This window comes from Olea europaea, unplaced genomic scaffold (genome assembly GCF_002742605.1).
Source record: "Olea europaea var. sylvestris unplaced genomic scaffold, O_europaea_v1 scaffold244, whole genome shotgun sequence".
Taxonomy (NCBI): domain Eukaryota; kingdom Viridiplantae; phylum Streptophyta; class Magnoliopsida; order Lamiales; family Oleaceae; genus Olea; species Olea europaea.
In genome coordinates this window covers 280,947-293,945 of record NW_019242592.1, presented here as the reverse complement: position 1 = coordinate 293,945, position 12,999 = coordinate 280,947, and the positions used below count along the sequence as shown (strand labels likewise).

The 12,999-nt window shown below is 34.4% G+C and overlaps 1 protein-coding gene across 1 annotated transcript in view; it reads right to left on the bottom strand.

Annotated features, from left to right (window-relative positions):
* Positions 1 to 7,829: 7,829 nt before the first annotated feature.
* Positions 7,830 to 12,999, bottom strand: part of LOC111382133 (beta-D-glucosyl crocetin beta-1,6-glucosyltransferase-like) — a 13,405-nt gene continuing 8,235 nt past the window's right edge. Inside the window, exon 2 of the mRNA XM_023006008.1 lies at positions 7,830 to 8,422. Within this exon, the coding sequence (XP_022861776.1) occupies positions 7,830 to 8,422 (593 nt within the window). The remainder of the gene's footprint in view (positions 8,423 to 12,999) is intronic.

The following is a 12,999-nucleotide window of genomic DNA, read 5'->3' as shown; positions in this document are numbered from 1 at the left end:
AGACAATTCCTGAAGGTACCATAAAATGACGTTTCTCTCAATTTAAAACTAAATATTTTTCCTCACTCCGAGTCAAGACTCCCTTCAAATTCAATAGGCATGCATCAAACGAGACTCCAAACACAATCAGGTCATCCATGAAGACTTCCATGCAATCCTCTACCATATCACTAAATAAGCTTGTCATGCATCTTTGAAATGCAGCGAAGGCATTACAAAGTCCAAATGACATTCTACGAAATGCATAGGTATCAAAGGGACAAGTAAATGTGGTCTTTTCTTGGTCTTCTAAGGTTATTTCAATTTGATAGTAAGCAGAGTAGCCGTCCAAAAAATAGTAAAAGAGATGGACAACCACACGCTCCAGAATTTGGTCTAAAAAGGGAAGGGAAAAGTGGTTCTTGTCGATGGTAGAATTCAACTTCCTATAATCAATGCACATGCATCATCCAGTCACTGTTTTTGTGGGAACCCTTTCACCCATTTCAGTTTTCACCATAGTGACACCTAACTATTTAGGAACTATTTGTAGGACTGACCCATTTATAACTGCGATCGGGTAAATGATACCTGCATCTAATAGTTTTAGCACCTCATTTTCACAACTTTTTTTATCGTGGGGTTTAGCCTATGTTGTGGGTCTCTTCTGAGAATGGTTCCTTCCTCTAGGTGAATTCTATATGAGCAAATTAGATGACTAATACCCTTAATGTTGGCTATGGTCTAGCCTAATACAGATTTATACTCATTCAAAATGTTCAAAAGTCGCTTAAATTGCAATGCATCCAATTCTAAAGATATAATTGTAGGAAAAGTATCACCTGGTCCAAGAAATTCGTGTTTGAATCTTGGAGGCAGCAGTTTCAACTCTGGTTTGGGGCTCTCAATGCTTGATGGTTGCTGTCATCCTATCCTTTTGGAAATTCTTCAAACTTTGGTTGCCATGGTGATGTCCAATAATCCTGAATTTTTGCAAAAATAGCACAAATGTTAGCATACTCTTCATCATTAAGACTTATTGGAATTACAGAATTTAAAAGAAAAAGATTCAAGGGGTTAGAATCAGTAGTTGTAGATGCCTTCTCCTAAGTGAATGCCTCAATCATATATGTGTGATGACACTCATCATTTTTCGTTGATTGCTTAGTGATGTAAAAAATATTGACTTCTAAAGTCATATTCCCAAAAGATAATTTCATTAGACCATTTCTGCAATTTATGAGAGCGTTAGTTGTGGCAAGAAAAGGTCTACCAAGAATGATATGAATTTTAAAATTAACATTTATATCAACCTTTAGATCCAAAATTAAGAAATCAACGAGGTAGTAACATTTATCAATTTGAACTAACACATCCTCAACTACTCTCCTAGGATTTATAGTGGATCGATAAGCTCATTGTAGGAACACATAAGTGGGTTTTGTCTCACATAAGCCTAACAACAGGTATATCGCATAGGGCATGAGATTAACATAGCTCCTAAATCAAGAAGAGCTCGTGCAAACTAATAGTTTCCAATAATGCAAGAAATAGTAGGACATCCAGGTAGTGATGGCAATTTGGCAATTTCCCCGCCCCGCCCCGCCCCGCCCCGCCCTGGTGCTACCTTGCCCCGAATAGGGTAAAAAAAACCCGTCCCGTGGCGCGGCGCGGAGGGGATGCCCTACCTCGAACCCACGCAGTGAATTTTTTTTTTTATAAATAAAGGTTAGGTTAGGGTTCAACTTGCTTCAAATAGAAATATTTGACCTATTTTCTAGTATCCTCAATTGTACAAGTCTTATCCAACTTGATTAATTTATATATACCATTATGCTACTTTGTCAAATTGATATTATATTGATAAAAATAAATATAAAAAGATATAACATGGTCAGCTGAATAAATTTGAAGATCTATATATTGTAATAAATTAAAATATGTGGGGTTACAATTTTTGTGACAATATCAAAGGAAAAAAAAAAAACCTTGTTTATTCTAATAATCAATGTTGTGTATCAATAGCGACCATTATATTTAAGATTTGTAGTGTTTATTTTAGATATTAACTTTGTCAGCTTGAATGTTATCTGTATTTTATTAAGGCCCTGTTTGTCACCCATTTTTATCAAAATGCATTTTTCTCTCTCTTCTTTTCAACCACACATTTTTTATTAAAATAATATTACATGTAAATCAAAAACTTTTTCTTATTTTTCAACCACACATTTTCCATCAATTTACTATTCAAAAATGCATTTTCACATAAAAATTCCTACCAAACACCCTCTAAACTCGGAATTATAAAAAAAAAGTTAAACGGGACAAGAAACAGGGCAAGGGACGGGAGAAATGGGGCGCCCCGCCCTCAACCCGCCCCGTTGCTATAACCTTTCTAGATCAAGTGGTGATGACATTTACTTCTTTAGCATTGTTTTCTCTCGAACCTGAGGTTTGTGCCGTGTGTTGTCCCTTAGGATTTTGTTGAGCTTGAGCAGAAAATTTCTCACGTTCTCCTACAGCTAAGGCGTTAGTCAATTTAGACATATAATTCATTTCCTTGTTTTTCTCAATTACTTAAGTGATCATAGTCTCAAATTTTTTATTTGTGTTACTCTGTGTCTCTATGAATGCATGCAGGGTATCTTCTAAGGAGCTCCTAGAGAACATGGGTTGATATGAGGGTGTTGTATACGCTCTATTCGATTTTGCGGGTTGTTGGTTGTCAGATTTTCAGCTGAGATTGGGATGATTCCGCCATCTTGGATTTTAAGTTTCAGAGAAAGGAAAGTAGGACTTTTTGTACATACCTAAGGCATTACAATGTTCCTCATAAACCCATCTCATCTCAGTCAAAGTGGTGCACTTTTGGACTGGGTGATCTACTCCACCACACACAAAACAAGGTCTAGAGATTCAAAACGGGAAACAGCTTGTGTAGGCTTCGAGTCCTTAGCACACAAGGTTTCAAGTTCTCTAGTGAGGGCTTCCACTTTGGCTCTAAAGATATCCTCCTCCCTAGGGATAAATACCTGTGCTAGTGAGTTTTCTGTGGGTCGTAAATGATTAGTACTTTCAGTGGCGCTAGATCCAGTCCAAATATGAGCCTTCTTAGTTAACTCATCGAAGTACTCTATTGTCTCATCCGGATCTTTTTGTAAGAAATCACCATTACACATTATCTCTACAAATTGACGTTCTCTAGGTGTTAATCCCTTATAGAAATAACTCACTATACGCCAACTCTCATAACCATGGTAATGGCAAAGGGCTTGTAGTTCTTTATATCTTTCCCATGCTTGGTATAAGGTCTCGCTATTCTTTTGAGTAAATGAGGAAATTTGTTTCTTAAGGGTTCTAGTTTTATGATGGGGAAAATATTTGTTGAAAAATGCTTGAGTTATTTTAGCCCAAGTGCTAATCGAATGTGGTTTCAACGAATACATCCAGCTTTTTAATCTTTTTTAAGTGAAAAAAGAAAAAATTTAAACCTAACTACATCTCTTGTGCAATGGTGATTGTGGAAGGTTGCAACCACCTCCTCAAATTCTCTAATGTGCACGTATGGATTTTCACTGTCAAGTCCATGAAAAGTGGGAAGAAGTTAAATCATTTCCGGTTTAAGCTCCATACGTGGCACATTGGTGGAAACTTATACATGATGATGTGGATATGCATGTGGGATGAAGATAATCTTGTAAAGTCCTATAAGGCGCATCGCCATGCTTACTATCAGACATGGTATTGTATAATGTGGCGTTTGTGGCAATAGATGCAATATCAAAGAAAGAGTTATAGAGAGATTCCAACACTGTAATAGGTTCCGCAGTAGAACTTCCTTGATCGCCTCGATTTTTGCTCATAAAACACCAAGAACAAAGAAAATGTGTGAAAATAAAATAATAAAAATAAATAAATAAATAATAATGGGAAAAATTAAATCAAGTAAAAATAAAAATAAATGAACAATATCACCATTTTTCAATTGATCCCTTGGTTACTTGTACCGTCTCCCCAGCAACGGTGCCAAAATTTGATTACGTCCAAAGAATAATGCGGTAATGATAGTACAACTTTGGGGTATCGATTCCATAAGGAGATGGAAAATCATTCAAAGAATCCAAAGGTAAATGTTCTCTCGAAATATGTAGTGGGATTTATTTATTGATAGGAATGAAATTTAAATATCAATGGGTGAAGTAGTGAAGGGCCGAAATTCTCTCAATTGGTTTGGATCATTCAACACTATCAATTCATGCTTATAACTCAATTAAAGATGTTAAACTTAACTCTCTAATTGAAAAGTATAACTTTAAGCACCAATTCAATTCAACGGAAATTCTAAAGATTAAATTTCCTAAAATACATTCCCACATTTTATTGAAATCAGATTCAAAAGCGACCATATACATCAAGTATAAGGCAATAGGAAATCACACCAGTAACATTAATTAATTGAAATTGAAATTTAACAAATATTTCAATTGTTCGATAGAAAAAGAATGACTAAATCTATGAAAAATCTAATAAAAGTTAAACCAATGTCAAATCACATTCAAGATATGGAAATTTAAATCCTAGAATCGTTCAATGATGAAAATACTAGACTACATGAATTAAAGGATGTTGAAATCCCCAAAATCGATTGAGTTCTTTCATGGCTTCACCAAGATTGTTAGTTCTCCATGGATTTTATCGTGCCAAAGATAAGAGAAAACTGTATGGGGGCATTATCTAGGTCTTAGATGAGATTTAGGGCTTGTATATGGTGTAGAAGATTTGTTTCCATAAGTGGTTGAACAGAATTTTGAAACAAGAAAATTCGCGCCTAACAGTTTTCAGTATTTTGGCCATATCTTTTTCTTTCTATGTCCGATTGAGGCGATTCAAAGTGAAAAGCTAACAAAAAGGGCTACAAGTTTGCTAGAAGTAGGTCTTTCCCAATTCGAAAGTTTACTAGGGGAAAATGGATCACAATCTCTAACTGAAAATATAGAACATTCTTGTATGGTTAAAAATCGATTTGTGAAAATGTTATAGTCATATTTCACTTCTTTTGACTTCTAATTGCAACCAGTTGATCCCCTAGCATTGTCAAATCATCATTCCATCGTCCCATCTCATCTTTGGATTATTTGCAACTTGGTCCCTGAACTTTCACTTGCTTCAATTTTTATCATTTTCGCTCTTTTCTCCCAAATTCCACTGTATCCATCCATTTACAACCTAAATCAAAATATAAGGGTACTTAGTGCATTTAGACATTAATATATCATAATAATGCAAGTATAAATGGATGAATTGCTTTACAATTTGTGATATTATCAATAACACACATAGATCTTTTCAGAAACACGTTCATACGGAACCACAAATTAATACCAAGTTAATTAGACAAACAGTCAACCACATATGCAATAAATGTATAAATGACCTACGAAAAGATCTCACCACACTTATCCTATCTCATTCCGTGTTGCTCACACCTCGAGAACACATATTTTCTCTCATCGCCCACTATGCTCACTAAACTGGTCACTCAATTCATGTCTAACTGGTAAGTCACAATAAATTCTAAGTCCACGAGATAATCCTTTATCACCACATCACTTTTCTCAACCTATGTGGATAATTTGTTTCCACCTAACAGAAGTGATAGAAGTGTCTCTCTCACACTCTGCCTGTACAGGGTCTCTTCACAGTAAAGAATTCCAACATTTAATCACATCTCCACTCGTGATCCAAATGTCACACTCCACATCCTCGGTACAAACTACTATGTACCCCTAAGCATCAAAATTCCACCTTACCAAAAGACACTCAACACACTGCTAATGCATCTCAAACCTACTATGGCAAATCAATACTTTTCAACGACTAAAAAGGTTAGGGCTTTATTTAAAAGTTGACCCACGCACAACAAGTTTACTCTAATCACCAATGCTCAAAAAATTCATAAAGGAAATGACAAAAGTGGCACTCATAAAGAGAATCGAAGAAATGGTTGGTTACTTCACTATACTCACAAAAGAGGCTCACAAAGAGAAAGAAGGTAACCCTACATGGCTACCTCACACAACCTCACAAACCACACAGGCTCACAAAGAGAAATAAGAAAACAACTACCCATCTTTCTTCTCATTACCATTCTCTCACACCACTCACAAAGCAAATGGAGTACGCTATGAAACTCAACCCACTTTGCATGCAAACACATTATATAAAGTAATAAAATCACTCTAATTTATACAATTACACATATCGAACAAATTGAAAGTGTAACGTACCAATGCAACATAATTAAGCAATCACATGTATGTAAAAAAGATTACACACAGAAGCAATTCTAATAGTGTAGAAAAATTGACAACAATTCACAAAGAATTTAAGGCAAATAATTCCTAGGTCTAGCAACAGTCAATGGTTACCCTTTCATGGTAACCCCAAACTTAACGTCACCCCACACGATGACTTCTAATGTGAAAAATAAATAATTATTTTACACAATAATTTTAACTGCAATAATAAAAAGTAAAGAACACGATACCAAGCAGACGACGTCTGAAGGTCTTTAAATATCGAGAGACATGAATTCACCACTTTAGGATCACTACTGTTCATCCTAAAGTCACCAGTAATCGCAAGGACACAAAACAGCAATTTACCCCCGAACATCCAAGGGTAAAATCGTCCAACTTTCAATGCATTGCTCAAAACTGAAATTCGACAACACCGCAGGGTCTGTATTACCACCAAAAACATTCTATCTTTAGAAGCCATTGCCTGAAACCCCTTCACGCGCCACACTGGAGTCCCAAACGTGTCGCCGGCCACGCGCCACCATCAGCCACCACTTGCGAAACCTCCACCTGCACAGTCCGTTGGTGATCTTGGTTTCTCCACCAGGACAGTTGTTTGGCTGGAAAATGAATTTACAGGTTCGGATTTTTAACAATTTTTCTATCCAAAATTCTGCCGATTTTTAGATTCGATTTTGGCCAATTTCCACGATTTTTACCTCCAAAAATCATAGATTTCTTAACACAATTTGTCGCGGAAATCCTAATAGTAAGTATGGCCATGTTTGTATTTTAGTAATCTCGTACAATCTCCTTGGACCTCGGTCGGATTATCAGATATTCTTCTTGGACAATGATTAATTATTTCCATTTGAAGGCATCAACTTCTATTTTAGAACAAAATAAAATATCATTTTCAATTAAACTATAGTAGTCCTCTCCACAATTTGGTTCAAGCAAATCTCATGATTGATTTTCATAAGCATTTTCTTAAGTTTCTGGGATTGATTTTCGTTCATAAATATAAATGAGGTGTAGACAAGGCTTAAGATAGGTAGTTGGTACATAATTTGATTCATACTCTCCAATTTAAATCATTCCTTTTAAATGGTGCTCCCATATTTCTTGTTAGCCCATTTAAGGAAATGTTCGAATGGAGATTCTCACTGCTTCTGTTTATACTTGGTACGGAGCTGCAGTAATTGCTCTGATGTTTCATTCATGGCTACTTCTTCTTCGTCTTTCATCTCACTGCTCGCTCAATTCAATAGCCTTTGACCTCATGCCTTCTCCTGTTTTCTCCAAAACCAACATCTTTATAGCCTTAGCCACCTTATCTCCATCGAACCGTCCACCGTCATTCCGCACAACCACTATAGCGGCACCATGCTCGACCATGAGACTAGCATTTAAAGGCTGATCAAGTTTCAAAGGCATGGCTATAACAGGAACACCAAAATATATGCTTTCCACTATAGAACTCCATCCACAATGACCCACAAAACCTCCCATACTTTGATGTGCCAAAATTTTAGCCTGTGGTGCCCAATCCTACACAATTATACCTCTCTCTTTCACCCTATCAAGAAATCCCTCTGGTAGTGTTTCTTCTATTCTTGTGGTATTCCCAACAGGAAATCTAACAACCCATATGAAGTTAACATCACAAAGTTCTAATCCCCTTGCCATCTCTTCTATCTGCTCCTTGGACAAGTAGTTTTCACTACCGAAGGAAATAAACACGGTTGAAAACTGATTTTTCTGGCTTAGCCACTGCATGATCTCTGAATATTCTTCTTCACTATCAGGTTGTGTAGCCAGTGGTCCAACAGTTACCACTTTTTTTTGGCACAAGGAAGAAAGATAATCAATACACTTACCCTCAATCGCCCTGCAGCTATTCATCAAAACAATGTCACAAGATTGTTTGCAGTTCCCAAAGGCAAAATCTTCACCTCCATCTTTAATTATTGATCGGAAGTTCTGATTGATTCTTTCATAGTCTGTTAGATATATTGCCCGATAAGGGAAAGCAGCATGCCCATATGTGAATTCTGATGGTAAAAAGTATATATAATTGCTCCTGCAGATGAAAAATGAGCAGCAGGGATACCTAGCGATGAAGCAAGTGCAGCTGACCACGGCTGGAAAAGATCGTATAATAGCAAAGTCTGGCTTTAGAGTGTTAATAATGTCTGAAAAGTTGGAGCTTGACATTTGAAAGGCCTGAAGAAGCTTTGGCAAAAGATTGGGTGGCACGGTTTTAGTCGTGTGATAATACAGAGGAAGTTCAGGCGATGACGTAAATGGAGTTCTACTAGCTCTATCGAGATATTAAAGAAGTTTTTTTTCAATGGCTTTACTGATTGAACTAAGATTGATAGCTGTGGAACAAAAGTAAATTTGGAAGCTATTCAGTGATAGTTTCTTGGCTAGCTCAAGGAAGGGGAATAAATGACCATGAGCCAACCATGGAAACATTAGAACTCTTGGATTAATTTGTTCCGTCTCCATGAATGAAATCCTTACTCCTTAGTCCTTAGACTCTATTTCCTTCTCTCTGTATAGAAACCTGAATATGACAGGCTCTTATTGAGTTGTAAGAAATTAACAGTCAAGAAAGATGCAAATATCTCACTTTTAATAAAAAGGGGATGAAGGGTCTACTATTCATGCAATAGTAAATGAATTCAATTTTAATATGCATGATGTCATTTTTTATTTTGTTTATGTCAAACAAATGTTCTTTCACACATCATTCCACTAGCATTAAAAAATAGTTATGTCAAACAAATATTCTTCCACACATCATGCTACTAGCATTAAAAAAAAAAATAATTTTAATAAATATAAACTACCATGAGCCAAAAAAAAAAAAAAAAAGAATTTTTCGCATGTTAGCTTTAAAAAAAATAAAAATAAACTCTTCGCACAATGTAGAGAGATGGCAAACCATGTGCGGAGAGTTGGCAAAATTCTCTAGACAGTGTGAATTAAAAAAAAAATTTCTCCGCACAGTGCGGAGAGATGGCAAACACCATGACTAAACTCTCCACACAGTGCGGAGAGATGACATTCTATGCGGACAGTGTCCTCACAAAGTGCGGAGTAACAAAAAAAAAAAAAAACTTCACACAATGTGGAGAGTTGGCAAATTCTCCGTACAGTGTAAAGTTAAAAAAAAAAAAAAAAAAAAAATCTCTCCGCACAGTGACTATCACGTGCGTTGCACGAATTTTGCATTTATCGTATTTTTATTAGTGTATGAATTTTAATTTTTTGGAAAGTTTTTGAAGTAATATCAAGAAATATTTTCATGATATAAGAAAATAATTGCAAATTATTTTTACAATTGCATAACAGTATTGTGTCTATCTAGAAAAAATATACTTATATATTTCATACTTGAATAAGAAATATACGAGATTATACAAATTATTTTGCTTGTATTCTTTGATAGTGTTGATATGATTGAGTTAAATGTAAAGATTATATTTCTAAATTTTATTTAATTCAATATTGGAAAATTGAAGATTGAACACCATATTCATATGTACTTATATTTTGTGCTTCATATATATTTAATATTTATTTTATACTTATGCTGAAAAAATTAAAATCTGAACTTTTTTTGAAATTCGGTTTGGTAAGTGAATATATGATATTCTGCATTCTCGGTATTTGTAAATGTAAAAATCGGTATATAAAAATACGGTAAGTTGCAAATAAGGTAGGCGGCATACACGGTAAGTTGCAAATACGGTAAACAGCATATATGGTAAGGTGAAAATACAGTAAGTTGTTTGCAAATACGGTGTTTTTCAAATATGGTAGGCAACATATACAGTAAGGTGCAAATACAGTAGGCTGAAAATACGGTAAACAGCATATACGGTAAGCTGTATATACGATAAGCTGCAAATACGGTAGACAACATATACGGTAAGCTGTATATACGGTAAGCTGCCTACAAATACGGTAAGCTGCATATATGGATTTATAATTTATTATAAATGTATAAAATTTATTTAATATTAAATTTCTTAAATGTTAAATGTTGTAATTCAATATTATTTCCTTTTTTATAATTGTATTTTCGAGAATTAAAAAAAAAATGGTTATAAAATTGCTGATTTTTAAATGTGTTTTTTGTTGAAGATAAAAATCATTTTTTTATGTTATTTGTAAAAAAAAAATTATTGTAATTTTATTAATGTAATAAGAAGATTTATTATGCATTTTTATTTTTTGCATTTTGTGAAGAATTTTGTTTATGGTGATTGACAAATATTCTTCCACACACGCATTATGCCAACAATATTAAAATAATAATAATAATTTTAGTATATATAAACTCCATGAGATAAAAAAAAACTCCGCACATGAGCAAAAAAAAGACTCCGCAAAGTACGGAGAGATGAAAAATTATCTCTGTGCACAATGTGAAGAGAAAAACAAAAACTCTCGGGACTTTATCTGCAAGTTCCAAGAGGCTTTTTCTCAAACAACTTTTGAGTAATGTATTAAACACTTTAATTCCTGGCCTATAACCCGAAAGTATAATTTTATTGAAAATTGTATATGCTTCTAATGTCCAAGAACTTTTATCAAGCAAATGTAAAATATTGAATTTGGGTGGTACCTAGAGTCTCCATTTGTTAAAGCAATGCCATGATACTATTAATATCTCATTCTTTGAACAACTCACATATTGTTTCATTGTATGAATCACGAAAAAACTCATTTCCAATATCATAAATATGAGTTGCATGCTCAGAAATTGAGCTGTGACTGGAATTTAAAGAAGACATAATTGATTTTGAGTCATGTTTTTTGACTCTATTTTGTTATATATACGAAAAATTTAAAATCTTGAAATTTGAATTGTAATAAAGGAATTTGAAAACAACTCTCCATACTGTGCGGAGAGTTTTTTCTCTCCGTATTGTACGGAGAGTTGGTTTGTTATCTCTCCATATTTTGAGGAGATTTTTTTTTACTCCACACTATGCAAAAAGTTTGCCAACTCTTTTCGTACTGTACGGAGAGGTTTTTTCTGTCCGCACTTTTAAATTACTCCGTACATGGTTCAACTCTCTACACACTGTGCAGAGAGTTTTGCCATGGTGCGAATCAACTCTCCGCACTTTGCGAAGAGATTAAATCTCTCCGCATAGTGCAAAGAGTTGGTTTGTCATCTCTCCGAACTGTGCAGAGAGTTTTTCTCTCCGCACCTTTTTTTATTTTTTATATTTACTCCGCACTTGGTTCAATTCTTTTCGCACTGTGCGGATAGTTTTTTTTTTTTAATTTTACAATATTGAATTACACAAAATTTAGAAATATAATCTTCACATTCAATTCAATCATATCAACACTATCAAAGAATACAAGAAAAATAATTTGTATATTTCTTATTCAAATATGAAATATACAAGCATATTTTTTCTAGATAATATACCGTTATGAAATTCTAAAAATAATTTACAATTATTTTCTTATATCATGGAAATATTTGTAGATATTGCTTCAAAAACTTTCCAAAAAAACTAAAATCCATACACTAATAAAAATAGGATAAATAACGCACGTGATAGCGACTAGTAATAGTAAGATTCTAAGCTATATCTCATAGCTAACGTCAATAGACAGCATATTATTTATTTATGTCTCCACGTTTTTCTGGCTTTTATTGAAGTTTTCAATATCTCATTTAGAACAAAAGAAATAGTTTTTGCTTATTAAAATTGAACTAGCAGACTTGTACAGTTCATTATTCAACAACTAAGCTATCCTACAGCTGTTCTGTTGAGTTTTTTATTGTTAGCATTACTTGCTCATCTTTACAAGGAAAAGGATTTTCGTAAATTATAACAGAAATTGAATTGCATTGATTTTCTGATAGAAAAGTTTTCTCCCAACAGAGATTATTCCTTGTGCGTGTAAGTGTTATGCCCTAGGTCCAATCAACTTTGGACATAAATACTTTTATATATAATTAACGCAATTAAATGGCAGATCTATTGTTTAATAGACAATTAAATAAATAATAGAGTCCGTAGATTCAAATATTTGTAATTTGTTAATCACAAGGAGTTGTGATTGTGAGATACAAATTACATCTGATAGAATCTTAAATCATCCGTGGTCGTAAGTAATAACGAGATACGGATATCGTTATTACGGATAGACCATCACGTGTGGCATTTCTTACTTGTGAAGTAAGTAGCTGATCTCACAAGCTAAAGTGTGGTGACACTTAAATGAACACGTGGATGTTTTTGTTATAGAACAAAACATTGGAGACCCGTCGAGAGATTTCACATGGATAACTATCTGAGTGTCAGTGGTTAATCTCTAACGTTCGGTAGTGGAATTGGTCCTTTGACTTGAGGTCGTCATAGTACCTTATATGAGGACAGTCATACTTTGGCGATGTTGGATGTTGCTCTGAAAAGGGCCGCTAATACGATATCGTTCGGGTACGTCAAGAATCGTATGAAGGTTGTGATTGATCAATAAAGGATTCGTCACTCTTAGATAGTAGGAGATTATGATCTACGTTTCATTCAATTAAGTCGATGATGAAATCCTTGGCCAATGTGTACTCATAAGTCGAAAAGGAGTTTTCGACTTATATTGACTTAATAGTGGAGTGAAAGATATGATCGATGATCGAGATTGACACAACTCCATATCTCGTAATTGATCGGATCATATT